This window comes from Varanus komodoensis, unplaced genomic scaffold (assembly GCF_004798865.1).
Source record: "Varanus komodoensis strain SLA01 unplaced genomic scaffold, ASM479886v1 scaffold274, whole genome shotgun sequence".
In the NCBI taxonomy this organism is placed as follows: Eukaryota; Metazoa; Chordata; class Lepidosauria; order Squamata; family Varanidae; genus Varanus; species Varanus komodoensis.
Window position 1 is genome coordinate 41,334 of NW_025335711.1, and position 21,058 is coordinate 62,391.

Consider the following 21,058-nt stretch of genomic DNA (forward strand, 5'->3'; position numbering starts at 1 on the left):
GCACCAACTTTGGGAGGAACCTTGGTCAAAACACCGTAAATGGGCCCCTTCCTTCACTATGTTCTCACTGCTGCAGTCACCAGCTGCTGCTGTTGTTCCTCATTTTTCTCATCATTTTTGCTGCTTGCTTGATAGACAGAGGCAAGTGGGCCAGGAAGCTCACCACCTCACCATCACTACTGTTGTCCAGGAAAGGGGCAGATGTGAAAGTAGGTTGCAGTGGTGAAAAGGAGGAGCAAGTTCAGGGAACTCTCATTGGTGAGCTCCTGCTAGAATTAGGGTCATTGGCAAGTATCCAACCATGCTTACCTCTGAAATCAACCAGACTCCCTAATTCCCTATCAGCATGGCCAGTACACCTGGAGAGTGCCAGGTTGGTGAATGCTACTGGAGCTTCTTCCTCAAGTGCTTTCTTAGAGCTGAACTGTGAAAAGTCTGATTTTGGAGTTAGGTTGAAGACAAAAGTGCTGGGAATGCATGGGGACAGACTGTGAGGAACTGAGCTGCAGGTAAAGGGGATATTTAGCACATGTTTCTCGCACTTCTCTTGCTCTGCAGATAGTACCTTCTTGCTCCTTCTTCACAAATGGTAGGAACTGTTCTGGGATTAAACAAAGGTCTGCCTCCATTACATCCAGTTTGGTCATAAGATAAGACACATATTGAAGATAATTCTGTTCAGAAATGTCAGGCTTTTTAAAAGCACAACAAAAAAACAGCTCACCCTTGTCAATGTTTTTTAACTTGTTCTCACTTACTCTGGAAATGGGGATATTGAACAAGTCTGAAGTGACACTCCTGAATTAATTTACTATGTCTGTGAAAAATTCCATAATCTTAATTCAATTACTTTTTGATTTTGTTTTTAGGTTAACAAAGCCATTATCCTTTGCAGACTGTGTTGGAGATGAGCTACCATGGGGATGGGAAGCTGCATACGATCCTCAGATTGGTGTCTACTATATCGACCACATAAACCGTAAGTGTTTTCTCTAAGTGCTGTATTGATTATATAAGAAGGCTTAGCCAGATTAGACTCTGTTGTTAGACTCTTAACAAGGACTTGAAAAGATTTCTTATGAGACAGTTAAAACTCCCCACAGCAATTCTCTTCATTTATTTTCATAGAAAGAGGCCTGGTGTCTAGCACCACTGTTTCTCCCCCACTACCTACTTTTTTTTTTTTTTTTTGGTATGACTCTTGTATCCTGTCAGTGAAGGACACTTAAAATTGTGGTTCTCATAACAGAGTTCAAAATTTCACAGGATTGCCTGCTAACTTTGGATCTCTGTTTTACTTTTTTAAAACATTACAGCTTTTGATATATGCAAATATAAGGGATAACTTTCCAACTTTGCCAGCAATTAAAATTTTAGTTAGTCCCAGACTGCTAAAAGACCAACATAAAGTCCAAGAGGTGCTCGAATGCAGTCAAATAATTGTGTACATAAAATACTTCATTCAAGTTAAATATTATTCTCTCTATTTACAAGGTTTGGGCACTGAGTGCTGTTATATACATAGCCAAGGCAGCGGCAATCATACCAAAAAGGGAAGGCATCAGCAGACATGAGAAAATCACAAGATTTACAGAATGCAAAAAGTATCTCTGGATGGAGAGGGGAATTCTACAAACTGCCCAGTGAGAATCAAACATGTTCCATAACAATGGGATACTGAATAATTCTTGATGGAGGGTGGAATGCAGCTGAATGGCTACAATCTTGAACAGCAGCACTAAACAATCTTGAACTAACAGCACAAACATTTGTTCTGCTTATATATTCATAATTAATTTAATGTTTTGTCTTCTAAATCAGGACATCCTCAAAAAGAGCGTGAGCAGTCATGGACCAGCTTCCTTGGAAGCTGGTTTCTTCACAGCTTTCAGGCTTCTCCTGTGATGCACAGTCACAGGAGAATATTGGGAAAATTCTAAGATGCATGCTGTGCTCATATGGAAATGTGATTGGTCCCAGTAGACCCAGTCAGCATCCCTTGTGGCTTGTTTGTCTAACCCAGGACATGACCCAGAATCCTCTACAGTATAGAGGGGTTTCTCAGTTGAAAAGTTGAGGCTTAGAATCTAGATGCGGTACACTCAGTAAAGCCACTTGTGAATATGAAAAAGGTTCTCTGAGTATAACAGCATTGACAGCCACTGATTTAATGACAGACAAGGGTCTAATAAAGCATAGAAATCTCAGCCGCTGTTTCCTAGGGGAAGTAATATAACCCAAGATCAAACAGATCCTTGCTGTTAAGTAAAAGGCAGTGTGTAATATAATTCAAAGTAATTCAGAAATAAAAATGTAATGCTTACAAGAGCAACAGCTAGGTAAAATGCATTGTTATGGTCAAGTGCGTTACTTCTGACTTCAGCCATACATTTACACTAGAGCACTGTAAAGTTTAGGCAATTGCTTACTACTTCTCTCTCATTTTAAGCATTTCTGTTTTCAAAGATATTACTGATTCAAATAGTGTGATCAGCTCAATCTTCTTTGAACTATCTAAAAGGTATACTTTGAGTCCTTTTAGAGAATAATCCTATGTTCTTTTCTATGCTATGTCAACTCTTCCTGGCAGGGCAGAGATCAAAAGGGAGGTGAGTGGAAGAAAATCATTCCTCTTCTATCCATGAGTAGAAGAAAAATAATTCCCTTCCAATACTGGCAACATGCTGGAAATTTTAGCACGTCTAAATGTTTTCTTGGGTCAGGAGTGTGATTGGGAACTGGCAGGGCTTAGGTTCCTTTGGATCCTTGCCCAATCCTTCTCCACTTACTCTACATTTCCAACCTTGTAGAGGGAGCCACAGTGAAAACCTCTGGTAGTGGCAGGGAAGAGTCAAAATGAGGACTGCAATATTGAGAAAACCTGTCTGAATTTGAAACTGTCTACACCCTTGGAGGACTTTCCTATATAATCTTGTGACCCCTGTGGGATGGCTATGGACCATAAGAGAAAGTCAGTTTAAAACATTTTAATAACACAATTCAGTCTTATGTCAAAATGAAATTGGTCTCCAAGGGACCATAATAATTCTTGCAATTTTAAAAAATAATGTGCCAACAGAAAAAGGTCAGTCACTTGAGTGAGTTATGCTAATTTCTAATACAATTGATACATGTTGGGAAGTGATTTACTAAACAGTAATGATTCATTTAAAGAGACTGATATAGAGGAAGGGAGCTGTAAACCAGTTAGTGATTGTTGCTCCAGAACCATGGATCAGAGCTGACCCTAGGAGGAAAAAGATTAAAATTGTATTAAACCAGATGCCATAAAAATACATGGGTTTTTAAAAATAGTACTAAAAGGCCAGAATTACTGACTTCAAGCTTATTGCCTGAGCAAACAAACAAGATACGGGCTACGCCTGTAGCAAATATATAACAAACCTGTGACAGCTTCTTTGGAATTTGGTTGCACGACAAGATCTTTCAGAACATAAGATAATACAAATATTTGTAGTGAATTGACCCCTCACCTGCTGTGGAGTTTTGTGTGTGGTGTGTGTGGGGGTGTTATGTAAATGTGTTTTGCAGAGGGTGGGAGAATTGGGTGTGCTTTTGTTTAAACTGGTTTTTCCTCATTGTTTGAGACTGAGGAATCAGGCACTTAATGCTCTCTTGGTGGTATAATAATCCGTATTGACATGGCAATTTTGGTGAAATTTTTCTGGAGTGCAGTAAACATCAGGTACAGTGGACAGAAGAGCTGGTGTTCTGAAGAGAGCATTCTTTGTTCAAATTACTGGAAGGTAAGCTGCCTGTGATAAGGGTCAGAGGCAGGTCATTTGTCTTACATGCTAAAGCTGAGATTATAGCTTTTAATTCACCTGACTGGAATGCAATGGTCTGATAATTGTGAACTGCAGCCACAGGATTTTTTTAAAAGTTACACTAACTTTTAACTGCAGAAATGGGAAATTGAGGGTGGAGCTGTTTGTATACAATATCAGCTGTGTGAGAGTGTAGATGATGCATTCACACTACATGACTGCCATAGTATTGGTCTTTGTGCTATTTCAGATAAAGCTCCCTTATGTTTTTTGATACATAAACACTTTGCTCTGCAACACAACTGCTTGCAATGCACTCATTCCAAATGCTGTTATATGGACCAGGAAGGAGAGTTTTGCACATCAACCATTTCTATGTCATCTGCATTCTTTTATGAGAGGTGAGGAGGCACTGGCTAAGATTATGAGTTTTCATCCATAACATCCCTTGCTCAAATGCTGCCTCAGCCATTCATTCATTAGGAAGTCTTGCCAGGTTACCATTACTTTCAGCCTCAGTCCTCATCTGCAGTATGGAAGTGATTCCACTGACTTGCCTCACAGGTCAACATCTAACAGCTGGATTTTATTTTTTTAAAAATGTAAGAGCTATATGTGTCTTAATGTGTAAAACTGATACCTGCTTAGACAAAAATGGGTTTATAACTCCCAGAAGGGTAGGTAGGGCATGCTGGGAGTTGTACACCTTTTTTCCCTTAAAAATGTATAGGATTGCACCCTTGGAGTTTATTCTATGCAGTGGTCTTGGAGGCATTGAAAGCGGAAACCATTACATCCTCTGCAGATTTCAGGGTGAACGTTTCTAATCCTTCCTCCTCCATTATCATCTTAAGGCACTTAGCAAGCAGAGTCTTCCTGACTACAACAGCTAGTCAACTTTCTGCTCCTCTTCCTGCCTTCTACAAAACTGTTTTTGCAACATCTTTCTAGATTCAAAGTTCTCAAAATATAGCAGTTTTGTGATCTTCAGGTTGGCCTTAAAAGCACTCTGCAACCTGGTACACTTCAGATGCTTTAGACTACCATTCCTAGCAGTGGTGACAATTGGTCATGCTGCCAGGGGCTGATGGGAGTTGGTCCATAGCAGTTGGAAGCCACTAGGGTGGGGGTAGGTAGTATTATATGAATTTGGAATTGTTCTTATGGCCAATACAGCTGCCTTAGGTTTTTGCTTCACAGGGTATTTCTAAGGATTTCTGGGATACCTTCTGAGTGCTGAACAGCCTCAAATATGATATAAATAAAGCCTAAGTATTATTGTTACACTCATAAGAATCTCAAACTGTTGTTTTAAAGCTTTATTCTTCTAGTCCTTCCACAGAGTTGATTTTTAAGTTGTGATGATAGCTGGACTTGATCCTGCTACCTCCTTTTTACTTTTAGTCACAGTTCAGTAGATAGGAGCTGCATATCAGTAGTGCTGCCTTGATAGTGCCCGATTTGCCTTGTGGATTTGGGATTGGAGACTTAAGACCAATTAAGCAGCAGCAGCCTTGGTTCTTTTTTTAATGTTCTAAAAGCTTACTGAAAAGTTGCCTTTGGGCTTTTCACAGCTGAGGTTAATTATTCTAGAATGACAACACTATTATAAAAAAGGGCAGCATGCTTACCAATGTTAACTTCTTCATACAAGAGCATCAATAATAATAATATTAATAGTAATAGTAGTAGTAGTAGTAGTAGTAGTAGTAATTTCTTATTTTCCCAATATCTTTATCTAGACTCTTGACCAAAATGGAAGAGAACATTCTCTCTGTGTGTAAATGCAGGAGTGTGTGTGCATATATATTCTGTATATATTTTCAGATGTGTTTGAGAGGTGGCACAGTTGCAATAACAGTTGACTGTTAATTGGTTGGATCTGGTCTAGAATCAGACTCATTATTGCCATTATGTCTGATGTCCCAAAGGGACTGTTTATCCATCCATCCAAAATTATTTCTAGGTCAGCTTTAATGGTAGAACCCTCTGTAGTCTACAGATGGGTTGGATATCCCTGCAGGGGGGCAGTGGGAGGCCTAGAACTAGAATATCTTTGGGAGATAATGGCCTTTAGTTGTAGCCCAAGAGGTGTGGAATCCAGCGGGGGCACCACACATCCTTTTCAAAGGAGGCTTCATCAGGGTTCCACATTGATTCCTGGTGGGTTCTGGCATCAGAGATTCCTATGCAAGATTTCTTTCTTAAATAAGGACAAAAGATAAAGTGTAATTTATTTAAATAATATAAAATGAGTCAACAAAATCCTAAGACCTGTGTAATCAAAGAAATCATATTGCCCTCATAAAATCTTGGTAGGCAAAAGCTGGTTTTGATTACTTAAATAAAAGAACTCATAAAAATCTAATTCAGGACAAGCAGTGAACAAGAAAAACCAGAGAGCTGTCCTAAAGTTTTGCAGTTCTCTTACAACAAGATAGCTTATAACAGTTTGGCATGGAAGGAAGCAACTAAAAATCCTCTGTGGTTCTTATAATTTTCACTGTTGGAATGAATATGGTATATTTTGCAGCAGTCTAGAGCTTGTAACTGATGTAAGCATCTTGCTCATCATGTTCTGAAGAGTTGTTTTACATCATTTGTAGCTATTTGAGCCACATGTTAATATATAGCATGCATTGCTTCATTAGATTCCTGGCAAAATTTCAGTTCTAGTTCAAATGTATGGCACAGATGATAGACAGAAGTAGCATTGTGTATATGCAGACCATGAGAGCTTGGTACATAAATGGATCTTTTCCTAAAATGTTCACCAAACACCAAGGGAAAACTCTACTGACTGATAACTCTCACTCTGATAGAGACTTCATTCTTTATCCTACTGGCATTTGTATGTGTATATCAATTGTTACTGTTGATTACTTCCTTCCACTTCCTTATTACTACATTATAGGTGATGGAACAAACAACTTGCTCCAAGTTAAGGGAAAAGATGATTCTTTAGTGCCTGGGAAATTCAGGTGACATTTCATTTGGTGGTGCAGGCATGCATGCTGTCAAAGACAGGATTATTTACCCATGGGGCCATACCTCTTCAGAGTCTGTCCATGCTGGCTGTGCTGTTAATGGTACAAATCCTGGCAGCACTGGGGCTGTAATTAGCATGGAACACTGGGATAGGAAGCATTTTTCTGAAATTTAGGTCAGGTAATGGAGCATCAGCCGGCTACCTGAGAGGGGAAGAAAGATGCGATCATGCTGAAGCCTGGAAAAGTGATTCTTTTGGGTTTTTTTCCCCTCTCCTTTTAAAGCTTTTAAGTGCACCCTTATGATGACCAGGAAACATCTAGTTCAAGTTTTTGTAGATCCTGCCATTGTCTCAGAAAGGGTGGGCTGTGTATCTTTGTTTTTGGGGATTCACAAATATATTGATGATGTAGTGCAGAAAAGCCTGAACTCCTAAAGAGGTCTGCCTTGACTTAGCTGCTTTAAGATACAATCCTATGCATGTTTAGACAGAAGAAGTCCTGCAATTTCCAGCATTCCCCAACCAGAATGTTGGGATACGTAGACATTGTTTCTTTCTAAGCATGTATAGAATTGTGTCCTTAGTGTCTTTATTCAACTGCAGGTTAACATTTCCTTTATGCAGAGTGCTGGTAGATACAAAATTCTGCCCCCAGGATCAATCAACCTCAGCAGAAGGGATAACCTGAACAATCCAGCTGCTTTCAGGAATACCACATTCAGTGAGCACATGACCCAAAGAGCACTTGGCAGGAATGACATATGACACAATAATTTTCCTGATATTTACAGAATTTGATAAAGTTTGATGAAGTCCTGATCATGTGACAATTGCTGCATTAGCACTTAGGAATACCAGTTACAGAACATAGTAGCAACAACACTAAATTTAAAAATCCTCCTTTGCTCTTAGTAGTATGGAAGGTAAATAACAGATTGGTAATCAGAGCTTCAGGAGGTGGTATAAAAGTATGAAGCCCTAGACTTCACAGTGTTAATTATAATGCAATAAAAATCTTATGAAAGGATGCATGGTTCTAATCCTTAGCACTAATGAAAGCATGCCAATTTTTATAAGACAGTGATTAGGTTGCTAAACATACTATTGATTAATCCTATAAGGGTTCTATCCAGTGTAGCTGGCCATAACCTTGGAGGATTATGGGCATCCCATGGAGAGTGCAAGGAGTACAAAGACTGTCATGGGAAAAACCCTTCCACTCTGCAAAACACTTAAATGGATGATCTTGACTTTTTAAGTGTTTTATACCTGCTTATGAGGAGAGGAATTGATAGCACTGCCAGGATTCCTCATAGGATGGTAGTACCTCACTCCCCTCTTCCCCTTCTCCCCCTTCCAGTCCCCCCACCCCCATGCTGGCTTTGAGGTCAGTCTTATGACCTCAGCACTTGCAGTTGATGTGAAAGAACCATGGTGACTGCAAGAGTGGAGGGAAGGTACTTCATATTTGGAATCCCCACTCTAACCTCAAAGCACTGAGGTCCAACACTGAGGCTAACCAACAGAGATCCAATTTTATGAAAGTATATTCATAAGAGTAGGTAATAGCCTTACGTAGTTGCTTTTCAAAGAAAAAAAATGTAAGTGGGGGTTCCATGTATTCGTCAAGCAGGTAGACACTGCTTTGTTGTTGTTAGTTGCGAAGTCTTGTCTGACTCATCGTGACCCCATGGACAACATTCCTCCAGGCCTTCCTGTCCTCCACCATCCCCCTGAGTCCACTCAAGCTCACACCAACTGCTTCAGTGACTCCATCTAGCCACCTCATCCTCTGCCGCCCCCTTCTTCTTTTGCCATCTATTGTTCCCAGCATTAGACTCTTCTCCAGGGAGTCCTTTCTTCTCATTAGGTGGCCAAAGTATTTGAGTTTCATCTTCAGGATCTGGCCTTCTAAAGAGCAGTCAGGGTTGATCTCCTCTAGGACTGGCCGGTTTGATCGCCTTGCTGTCCAAGGGACTCGCAGGAGTCTCCTCCAGCACCAAAAATCAAAGGCCTCAATTCTTCGGTGCTCAGCCTTCCTTATGGTCCAACTTTCACAGCCATACATTGCAACTGGGAAAACCATAGCCTTGACTATACGCACTTTTGTTGGCAGGGTGATGTCTCTGCTTTTTAGTATGCTGTCTAGATTTGCCATAGCTTTCCTCCCCAGGAGCAAGTGTCTTTTAATTTCTTGGCTGCAGTCCACATCTGCGGTGATCTTGGAGCGCAGGAAAATAAAATCTGTCACTACCTCCATTTCTTCCCCATCTATTTGCCAGGAAGTGAGAGGATCAGATGCCATGATCTTAGTTTTCTTAATGTTGAGTTTCAAGCCAACTTTTGCGCTCTCCTCCTTCACTCGCATCAAGAGGCTCTTTAGTTCCTCTTCATTTTCTGCTATGAGAGTGGTATCATCTGCATATCTGAGGTTGTTGATATTTCTTCCAGCAATCTTAATTCCAACTGGGGTTTCATCTAGCTCTGCCTTTCTCATGATGTGCTCTGCATATAAGTTAAATAGACGGCGTGACAGTATACAGCCTTGCCAAACTCCTTTCTCAGTTTTGAACCAATTAGTGGTTCTGTTCCCTGTTCTCACTGTTGCTTCTTGACCTGCATATAGGTTTCTCAAGAGACAAATAAGATGGTCAGGTACTCCCATGTCTTTAAGAACTTGCCACAATTTGTTGTGATTCACACAATCAAAGGCTTTAGCATAGTCAATGAAGCAGAAGTAGATGTTTTTCTGGAACTCCCTAGCTTTCTCCATGATCCAGTGTATGTTGGCAATTTGATCTCCAGTTCCTCTCCCTCTTAGAAATCCTGCCTGTACTTCTGGTACTTCTCAGTCCACATACTGCTAGAACCTAGCTTGTAGGATTCTGAGCATAACTTTGCTAGCATGTGAAATGAGTGCAGTGGTGTGCTAATTTGAACATTCTTTGGCATTGCCCTTCTTTGGGATCAGAATGTAAACTGACCTTTTCCAGTCCTGTGGCCACTGCTGAGTTTTCCAAATTTGCTGGCATATTGAGTGTAGCACTTTTACTGCATCAGCTTTTAAGATTTTGAATAGCTCAGCTGGAATCCTTTCACCTCCACTAGTTTTGTTGTTGCTCAGTCTTCCTCAGGTCCATTTGACTTCACATTCCAGAATGTCTGGCTCAAGGTCAGTGACCACCCCATCGTGGTTATCAGGGATGTTAAACTCTTTCTTGTATAGTTCTTCTGTGTAATCTTGCCACCTCTTCTTAATCTCTTCTGCCTCTGTTAGGTCCCTGCCATTTTGGTCCTTGATCATGCCCATCTTTGAATGAAACGTTCCCTTTATATCTCCAATTTTCTGGAAGAGATCTCTGGTCTTCCCTATTCTATTGTTTTCTTTTATTTCTTTGCACTGTTCATTTAAGAAAGCATTATTATCTCTTCTAGCTATTCTCAGGAATTCTGCATTCAATTGGGTGTATCTTTCTCCCTTGCCTTTCACTTCCCTTCTTTCCTCAGCTATTTGTAAAGCTTCCTCAGATAGCCATTTTGCTTTCTAGCATTTATTTTTCTTTGGGATGGTTTTAGTTGCTAAATGAAGCCTATTCATTTATATATGTATATGTAGCAAAGGCTTTGATTAGTATTACTACTGTCCACTACATTGTATTTTTATAGAGTACCCTAAAACTGGGGAAATCCTGTGTTGACCTATACTGAATTATTCCTTTGTTCAAACATAACGCAAATTAAGTCACTCATACTTCTGCTTTCTAACTTGGAAGAAAACCCCATTTAGTTGGCATTAATGGCATTTAGTTCTGAGTAATTGCACAGAGGATCATAAGTACCTTCCCTATGCCTATTGTAATGGAGTAAAACTTCACACTGTTTACTAGGGGTTACCAACACATGCTTATTAGTGGAACAATAAGCCAACCTTTTCAAACTTTGCCTCAGAGCCAGAATTCACTCTTTGCTTTTCTTTTCCTTTCTGACCTCAATAATGAAACTCTCCTAGTACAATAGTGGCCATTGGCTCCTGCTGTTCTCTCCTCCTTCACAAGTCGAAAGTGTGTAGAATGTTGTGAGTAAAACAAATAAACAAAGTAAGCAAGCTAATATGTAGCAAGGATAGAAGGTGAGGAGGCTTAATCATCCCCATTGAGAGCCCTAAATCAAAACACTTGCAATCAAAAAGGATGTTGAAAGGATAAATGACTCTTTATTGTTGATAAAAGCATGCTGCCTTTTATAAGATGAGAAAGTCCTAAATCCCAATTCACAGGGGTTCCAGCAAATTTTTATCATGAAAAACATTAAGAAGCATGCTTTGGTATTAGACTCTGAATTCAAGATAGGCCTGGTTTCTTATTCTGACCATTTTTTAAAAAGTTTATGCTACATTGACTTCAGTTTTCTCTGAAATCAACTACTCTGTGATGTTAAGTTTTGGAGCAAAGATGCTGTATTTTGAATGGTTAAGCACTGGTACTGGCATGCACTTTCTTGCATTCTGTTATTATGTTGCAGCAAAAACCACCAACTTTCAGGGATGAGGAACTTTAAGGAGCCGGAATGTTGCAAGCCACAGTAGTCTGCTTAAACAACTAGGGTGCAGTCTGAGGATACCTTGGAATACATGGGTGAATGGGCTATACTATGTCAGACCTCAGGTGGGCTTCTTACAGACCAGTTGCTGGGGATGGAGGTATTGCACTTATGTCCTGTTTGTGGGTTTCTCACACTGATAGGACAATGTGTGTGAATAGGCTGATGGACCAGTCTGAATAAGCATGGCTTTTCTTGTGTTCTTAGGAATCAATTAATGAATGACCTCCTTTATATAAAAGCAGAACAAATCTAGCTACAGATAGAAATCTAGAATGGAGGGAATAGACTTGGTTGCAGCTTTCTCTCTGATGGGCTAGGACTTTGTTTTGTTTTGGTGAGGAAAAAATGGCAACATGCAGCATCCGCATAGTAACTAGAATAGGCTATTAACTGAATACTCTGCTGCATGTGGAGACCAGGACTGCTTCCACACACTGGGCATGCATGGTGGAATAGCAGTGATGGCTGGTGGAACACAGGGAAGGGCATCTAGCAGCAGATGGAGACAGGTTTTCTCTGCATATTCCTCCTTCATAAAGACTTTTAGTACACTTAAGCAATGACAAACTGAATAATGCCTTTTCATCCTCACTGGTTTCTCATGTAACAGGAAGCTACACAATGTCCCACCACACCTTGAATATTAAAAATGGTGGTGGCTGTCCCTGCAGTGTTGTTTCTTGTTACAAGTGAACCCTGCTACAGTCTCTCATGTCCTCACTAATTTGTTGATTCACAGGGCTGATGGATGCCCAGGTTCATACTTTAAGAGATGGGTGCCAATTGACTCCAGAGTAACTCCAAAATCATATTTGACAATCAGAGAAAGTGGACCAGCTTCTTCCAAGCTAATAACACAGAAGCCACTGTGCATGCACAATTCAGTAGTACAGACATCTTCCCTGTCCATGGAAGACCTGTTCCTGAACAGCCACATTATTTTCATTTGCTCTTGTGGGACTTCTTTATGATGTCATGAGCAAAACACCTTTTACTGTTCATAAAATATGACTATTTAACAATGGAACGGCTATGTAGTCTCTCTAGGTATAAACCCATAGTGCAGCTGATAAATAGATTTTTTTGACTGATTATGTCCTGTATAGTGGGATCTAGACTAATCATGGTTCTCTATGGCTTGTTCTCTTCTAGGAACAAGAGATGAAAATGCAATATCATAAGAAAAGAAAAGGTTTAACCTTTTCTTTTCAAATGGTATTGAATTTTCATCTATTTAATTTGTTTTGCTCTATGACTTGCAGCTGTAGAGTAGGATTATAATAAAGATGAAAGAGAGAATGTCATAATTTTATTCTGATGAAAATTCCATCTGAACATTTGGGGCTAAGGAAAGGAATGCCGTCCACCTGGCTAGAGAATGTTGCTTGGATTGCAGGACTCTGGTAACAGTGTAGCTCTTCTGCTTGGACAGAAACAGCAATAATTGGGTGCTTCTGAATCACTCATATCAGCCCAGGCCTTACATATGTGATTCATTGGGGGTTTCTTAGTTCTTTTCCTTACATTGTCAGGAACTGTAAGGCAGCATTCCTAACTTTGCAAACATTTGTTTCCAGCAAAGTCCACCAATAAAATTTTATAAGACAATATGCGACAATAGAAATACAGTTTGGTCTTTTTATGTTGTATAGTGTCTCATCACTGTCATTTTTGCTTTTAAAAAAATGAGAAACTGCATTGTTTATAACCTGTTTGTTTTGTGTTTGTTCCTAATGATTTGCTTTTAGTACATAACAGATTTATTTCAGACAGAAGCTTTTAGGCTTTAAGACATTTTCCCCAGCAGAAGGCATCACCAACCTCTTAGACAATGCTAGCTGTTCTCCACCATTGGAACACAAGAATGCAAAATGTGCATCACCTCTGAGAAGACCATTAGCACTATACAAAAGGGCAGTTAACTCAAAGAATAGATATCAGTTCTATGGTATGATATTTCCATGAAGCCTGAGACAGTCAGGAGAAGTACCCTTCATCATGAAGTCACAATTGCACTCAAATTTATCCAGATAGATTGCAACCCTTTATTGGACTATATTGGCCAGACCTTCCCATCTAAAAGCACAATTTTCCCCTCAGATTTTTCAACTGGAAAAAGGGTGTGTTTTGCTGCAATCCATGGATCTATCTTCAAGTAGTGTGTTTAAAAACAAAACTAACAGAATATCCTTTAACTTGATGTGTTCCATATCACAGCAGTTCTGGAACAACGTATCCACAGAACTCTCTTAGTGCCCCATTACTGAAGGAAAACCTGAATTATGCCTGACCTATTCCAAATGCTCTTATTTGAGGAAAGCAAGGTTGAAGCAAATGTTCTACAGATGCTCACAGTGTGATGTTATCCCGCTTTCGTTACCTTGAAGAAGAGGTGTAAGCAGGACTGGCTCTCAGCCTGCTGCTTCATGGATGTAAAAGTACATTAGCCTGCTGTTCGGAATAGATGGCCTGTGAAACCTCCAGAAGGCTAAAATTCATTCACATAGTCTTAATTTATATATCTGTTGACCCCCTGTCAGACAGTGGATCCTTTTTGTTGTTTTCCTTAGTAGCCATGGAATGAAAAACATCTTTTGAAAATGTATGTTTTAAAAATCATTCATTGGAAAGAGCCTAATTTTCCTCAGTGAATACATTTCAAAGAGTATGTACTGCCAGCTTTTCAGTTCAGTTGTCTGTGCCTGAAATTAGTTTTCTTATTAACAACAACAACAAATGTGGCTATATGAAGTATCTTGAACAGGCAGAAAAAATAAAAGCACTTTATTTGTGAGTCTGTAAGTGCTACCCCACATGGACACACATATCCTGTGTGGGAATAGCTTTGTCCTTGTCATGCAGTCACAAAGGACAGTGTTACTGTGGACCATGTTTTAGGACTCTGCAGGCTATTCCTGCAGTTTGGGCGACACATTGAGCAATCCTGACTTAAACCTACTGAGCAATTACCTGAAATGTGTTCACAGATATGTCTTTTCTCTCTTGCGAGATTATTTTCCATTAGAACTAGTGCTGCTCTTAGTACAACCATAGCTATTACATCCATCCCCTGCCTTCATCCTATTTGATTGTTGACTCATTATGAGATCGGTTGTGATTGCCTTTGTAACCATTACATCTCACCACCCCCCACAACAAAACACACAGATAATTGTTGCCTTTGCATAAGTAGGTATATCAGAAGTCACAGTAAAACCTATGCCTGACTTGGCTAGAACTTTTCCATATTTTTGAGTTTTAATACCCTTCTCAGGACGTCCAAAGGGAAGAACCAAGTCTCAAAGACTCAAAAATAAGAGAGCACCCTGTTTTCCATAGACCCAGTCCCAGTTTCTTTTCTTTTTTGAAAATTGAAACTACTCTCTCTAGTTTGTTCTCCTAGTCTCTTTCTTTCTGGAGGAAAGAAGAGAAACTCCAAGGGTTTTGGTGTCTCATTTCAGGGTTTCAGCTGCTACATTAGAATTTCAAATGTGAAAACAAAAGCAATGGATGTGATGTGAGCAAGCTTTTTTCTATGGAACCAATACCCAGCTTTTCCTCACAAAATTTAATCTACCATAGTTTAATCTACCAATGCCCTTTTTTCAATTCTTTTATTAGTTTCAGTAAAGTTCTCTGCTACATAGAGAAACAGAGGTGGATACCCAGTGAAAGAATAAGAATATTGTTATGTGCCATCAAATCATCTCTAATGGCAGTCCTATAAATGAATGCACTCCAAAATGTCCTGTACTTGACAGCCCTGCTCAGCTTTTGTGAACTCTAAGCTGTAGCTTCCTTTATGGAATCAATCCATTTCAAAATTGGGGTTACCCTTCCTCTTCTATCTTCTACTTGCCTTAGCAGCACTGTCTTCTGCAGTGCATCTTGCCTTCTCATGATGTGCCCAAAGTATGTCAGCCTGCATTTTTTCATTTTTACATCCAGTTGTAGCTTGTTTTGCTCTGGAACCCACTTGTCTGTCTTTTTCAAAGGTATTTTCAAAGTTCTCAGCCAACACCAGTTTTTGAGCACATCAATTTTCTTTCTGTCAGGTTTCTTCACTATCCAGTTTTCATACCCATACATAGTGAATAGGAAAACAATAGTTTTGTGATCTTGGCCTTGGTCTGCAATCAAACTTCCTTACACTTGATTATCTTTTCTACTTCCTTCATTGCTTCCCTTCCTAGTCCCAGTCTTCTAATTTCTTTCCTACACACTCCATTTAAATGGATGACTGAACCAAGGTGCATAAAACCTTTCACAATTTCAGTTTTTTCTTTGTTGACATTAAAGCTGTATAATTCTTCTGTAGTCATGATTTTTCTTTTTTTAATGTTCAGCTGAACTCCTGCTTTTGCACCTTTTCATTTTCATAAGAAGCTGTTTCAATTCATTGCTGCTCTCTGATTACTGATATATCTTCTATAGATTTCCATTCCAACTTTTTCTGATACCAGTCCAGCTTCTGTTTACAGATTGACCCCTTTCTGATGCCTCTGCTTATGGGAAACCATTCTGTTTCTCCATATTCTGCCCTAATTGTAGCTTCAGGCTAGACAGCAGAACTATCAAATGCCATAGCACATCCATTTCGTTCTGAACCACCCATAGCTTCTCATGATCCATGCAGTCAAAGGCTTTGCTGTAATCTAAAAGGATAGACTAATCTTGTGTAAGTGTTTGATATGATCTCATGTGGCTTTTTAATAATCCAGGTTGAACACCAGGCATTTCTTGCTCCATATAGGGTAAAATATTCTGTTACAACACTTTGAGCATCACTTTGCTTACACGGGAGATTAGTCCAATGATCCTATAGCTCCTATAATCTTCATAATTTCATTTCTTGGGAATTGGAATGTATATCAAGCAATTCCAATCTGTGGGCCATTTTTTTGTTTTCCATATTTGTTAGGCTGTTGTTCTTATGATTTGGACTGTTTTAGTCTCTGAAGTTTGGAATAGTTCTGTTGATAAGTTCAGGATCTACAAATAGTTCATTATGGGTTCTTTATTCCTAACAGCTACTTGCAGAACAATTTTCACTTCACTTTCTAATATTCTAATATTTTATCATACTTTTATCAGCTGTCATATCTTTATTTCTCTGTTCTTGTGTAATTCTTCCATACACTGTTTCTGCCTTATCTTTATTTTATCTTGACCTAGCAAGTTTCATATGTGAGTTTCATACATGTGTGAAGAATATGATCCTAGTCTTCCTCAGTCCTATTCTGATACCCTAACCATTTTACTACACTGGCTCTCAATAAGTTAGAAAATGTGGGTAGGAGGGCAATAATATGGCACTGGAGAGGAACTGAAGGAGAGAGACTAGAAGTCTTCCCCCACTTCCGGTATTTTCCCTGATCTGAGCCCTCAGGCTTCATTTCCCAATGGGTCATACCAGCCCTCATGACAGAGGTCTCATTTTTTAAACTTATTTGCAGACCCAGACATACTGGAGGGGGAGGAGATCTGGAGCAGACTTTGGTGAGGGGGTTACCCTCATTTATCCAGTAAAATAACCTTGTCTTCTTGCCACAGCTATTTGCCCTGGTGCATGTGTGTTTTTCCCAAGAGACCAAATACCAGATTCAGAGGAGGGAGGAGTGATTTAACTGGGAAAACAGCACCACAGGGAAATTGTTAAACACTTCTCCTGTGCCGTGGTCCCAATCCATATAAATTGCCCTTGATTGGGTACTATTTCAAGAAGTTTTAAAGCATCCTGTTTACGATCTAAATTTCATGGTATCTAGTAATCCTCATGCTAACCTATATCTAGTGGGCAAATGCCCTTTCCTCCTTTTGTGCTCACTCTGGAGTATGGCAGGTAACAATGTAAAGCTGAGTATGTTTACATGAAGTTATTTCTATGCAGAGGAGTATCCTATTGCGCTTAGAAATCAACACTATAAATTTGATAGGACTTACTTCTAAGTACTTGCATATGATAAAGTGCAATCTCTCTCTATTTCCTTGTTTTGAGGCAATCTTCTGCAAAAATGTGCATACCTAAAATGTATTTGAATTTATGGGGGCACATGGGAGGCATTTTGATTCTCTCATTTTTAAAGGTACTTTCTCAATTTCACTTGCCTCTTGAATTCACATCAAAATGTAGCACTAGAAAGATTAAATGTGTAGGACTATCAAGCATTATTGGCAATTGCTACCACTAGGGACTTTCCTCTGCTACAGCAGAAGCTATCCAAACATATGTTTAAAGTCCCTATTGTGGCGCATTTGAGTTACTGTTTGCTCTGGATAATTTAAGTAGGCAAAAGCAGGGAGAAGTGTCTTAGTGAGGGATATGTAACTAATGTTGTTGGAGCGAGAAGAACTTAAATCAGTAGCTTGGATTAATGTTTTCCTAGAGAGCTTTGAAGATGTAAAGTATGGTATAAGAGCTATACACTGTAGCACCTTTCATCAACTTAAATTGAACTCATTGACTGAAATCTTTTGCAAATCTGAATCTGAAATTCCCCAAGAGTTTAAGCACTCTTCTGACTTTTTAAATAAAACTACCGAGGTGGAAGAGTGTGGATGTGCTGCCTTGTATTTCTAATGACGTAGTGATGTCAGAGAAATCTGTGTAGCTTTTTGTGCAACACATGGATGTTTCTGGTTACACTGAATAAGTTTAATTTAGATAGCATTCATTTTTAATTTAATAGTGGAAAATGTTTATTGTGCAACTTTAAATTTTAATAGTGTCTTCTGCAATGGTATATATCTGAACATGTTAAGTCTGATGTTAAAATTGCAGATTTTCCACTCAGTTTAGGCTTTCTATCTGTATTTCCACTGCAGTAGACTTTTTCAGGTAAAGGAGAGGGAAATGTGTTGTCTCCTCTATTTATTTTCATTTGAAATACCAATGACTGGAAGCAAACAGATGGGATACAAAAAACTACTAGAGATCCTCCAATACCACCTGCTGCACTGACGTTTTTAGCAAAATAAAATTGGTTGCTGAGTTTACTGTAGTGTGGTCCCTCCCGTTTGTCCTCATTCTCCTGTCCTTCTGTATTACCTGAGTAACAAATATAATAAACAATTGTATAGCAGTGCTAGTGGAGCCACTTGGATTAGTACATCTTGGATTGCTGTGCTCTCAGAGAGGCACCAATCTAAATTAAGGGACAGGGATGCTTTTGCAAATCACTCACTTGGTTTGCATGAAACAAGAAGCTACTGTGGGTAAATTCACCAGTGGGATTTCTTGTCACAGCAGTGGCTGTCAGTTTAAACATTCATGCTGTGGGAGGGGGAATGCCATAGCTGTTTTTTATATGTGAACTTTGTGAAGGTAGATTGTTGGGGTGTTTGACAACCTAGAACCTGTGACCTTTTTAGGGTGCAGATAACCTGTCAGTCACCTCAGCAACAGATCCTTCTTGATTTCTCATATAAAACAAGGGACAGAGTGTCCTCACTATGCCTTGACTATTCACAATGGTGGTGGCTACTGCGACAAGAAACCCTACAGGAAAATTTGCTAATGTTAGCTAGTTGTTACGTGGTCTCTTCCTCTCTGGGTCAGTTTGCACATCAATGCTAAACCACCCTTAGAATAAGACATAGTGGGTGGGTGGCTTGGCGGTTACTCCAGACAATTTCCTGCTCTGCAGCTTGCTATAGCTTGTTTCTTCCTCAGCCCTTCCCAGTTACAGTTGGCATATATCCTTTTATTTTGCAGCAGAAATCCTCATTTCCTTCCTCCCTACTCATCACTCTTTTTGCTATTTATCTGCTGAGGATGCCAGCTCATGAGGAACTTTACCCACTCCTTCATCAGATTGCCAAGGATTTAAGAGCCCTCATGAATACAGGAATGCATTTGCAAACAAAAATCATGCACAAGTATGCAGGACCACAAGGCTACCAATCCACTGCTGAGTACAACATAGGACAAAACTTGCTTTTGTCAAAGGCTTGTCAATTTCATCCTTCATTTTCGTGTTTCCTGAACAAAACTCTCCTTCATACCACATCAATTTGCAGATAGGAAATAATTTTGTGAGTTCTTATAAATGTGTGAATATGTTTGCAATTTTTGGCAGGGTCTTGCAAGTGTGCAAGACTACCTATCTGCCATTAAGCCAACCGTACTGATATCCCCACCTTGTCAATATCCTTGTCAAGTTCATCTTTCCCTTCAGTGCTAGTGAACACCCATTTATTTTTAAAGCTGTTTCACATTTTTTTGAATTAATACTCTAAAACCTCTTCTGTCCTGCAGCCACCAGTTGCTTTCAGGAACTCCCACTTCACTTTTACTTTTTGCTTCTGTCTACTGATTTCTGTTGCTAGCTGTCAGATGTTTATGAGGGCTAGGGAGTAGTAAGTAGGATTGCTAAACATACAGAAATTTCAAGGCAGGCAAGTGAGGTCAGTTGGTAAAAATATGCACATTTGATGGCAAAGAGAAACTGAAGAAAATGATGCAGATTATTAGAAGTGGACATTTAGTCCTGTATTTGTGCAGGGTTGAAAATTAATGACTTTGGGTTTGTTAAGCTTGACAACTTTTATTTAATTAAATGAAAGCTTTTTCATCTCTATTTCTACAGAAACCACACAGATAGAAGATCCAAGAAAACAATGGCGGCAAGAGCAAGAGAAAATGCTAAAAGATTATCTTACAGTAGCACAAGATGCACTCATCACTCAAAAAGAACTGTATTATGTGAAAGAACAAAGACTGGCCCTTGCTTTGGATGAATATGTGCGGTTAAATGATGCTTACAAGGAGAAATCAAGCTCTCATACAAGCTGTATGTATCTGAGAAACTAGCATAAGTGCCATAATGGTCCTCCTCCTTTAGGTATCTCTTAGTTTCCTTCTTCAATTCAAGAGACAGACACCTGGATGATCTCTCAGAAATATTTGTGACCTGCCCTAGCTGAGCTAAGCCTTCTTCAAATGCCATGAGCTGTAGCAAATGGTTTTGAAATCTAGTAGTTCATGTGGTTGCAACAATCTCTCAGAGGGTAAATTAGAGGCTCTTGACTTATTGGCCTTTTTAAAGTTCAGCTTTATAGATAAAGAAAAGGAAGGTCTTTTATACTTTTTGTAGTATTTGAAGCGAAGCTAGAGGTTTCTTTTCTCCATTGTGTATCTGAAGCCAAATCATAACAATAAAAGCACTGCCTTTATAGTACAAGTCACCCATGGCCAGCAGTCCACCTGGAACACAGTTTTCCAGTACTTTGAAAAGTAGATGCCTGGATCAGTCTTAGACCTTAAAACATAAAACATGAACTCCCTCCCATTAAGTTAGGTCTAGTGCAAAGCAAATTCAAGGTATTGGTGAACAGGGATCCAACCTAGGAACAAGGTTCTGGCACTGGGCAGGTTTGCATAACATAACTCACCCTGACAATATGCTCTAGTGGGCTGGTTGTTCTGTGAACACCCATGGTGTTCTCAACTGACACATTTTTAGTTGTGCATTTCCTCCTTCCCCACTCTTTTTTCCTTAGTTCTTCAGGAAGATATGGGAAGACCATGGGAAGACTGAATCATCTCTCCTTACTGAGAGCCAGTTTTGGCTCCCTGCAACTATTTTTCACTTTAACTTTTTTGTGGGGAAGGAGCTGGACCATGCAAACTGGATTGACAGCTGTGTTTTAGGTTCTGTCTTTTGATAGCCTCATCAAA

At 39.5% G+C, this 21,058-nt stretch overlaps 1 protein-coding gene across 1 annotated transcript in view; it reads left to right on the forward strand.

The window, feature by feature from the left end:
• Positions 1–477: 477 nt before the first annotated feature.
• The window catches only part of LOC123025539 (protein WWC2-like), a gene marked incomplete at its 3' end in the record, with an annotated part of 35,875 nt that continues 15,294 nt past the window's right edge, over positions 478–21,058 (forward strand). Inside the window, exons 1-3 of the mRNA XM_044434359.1 lie at positions 478–509; positions 870–979; positions 19,968–20,171. Coding sequence (XP_044290294.1) covers positions 478–509; positions 870–979; positions 19,968–20,171 — 346 coding nt within the window. The remainder of the gene's footprint in view (positions 510–869; positions 980–19,967; positions 20,172–21,058) is intronic.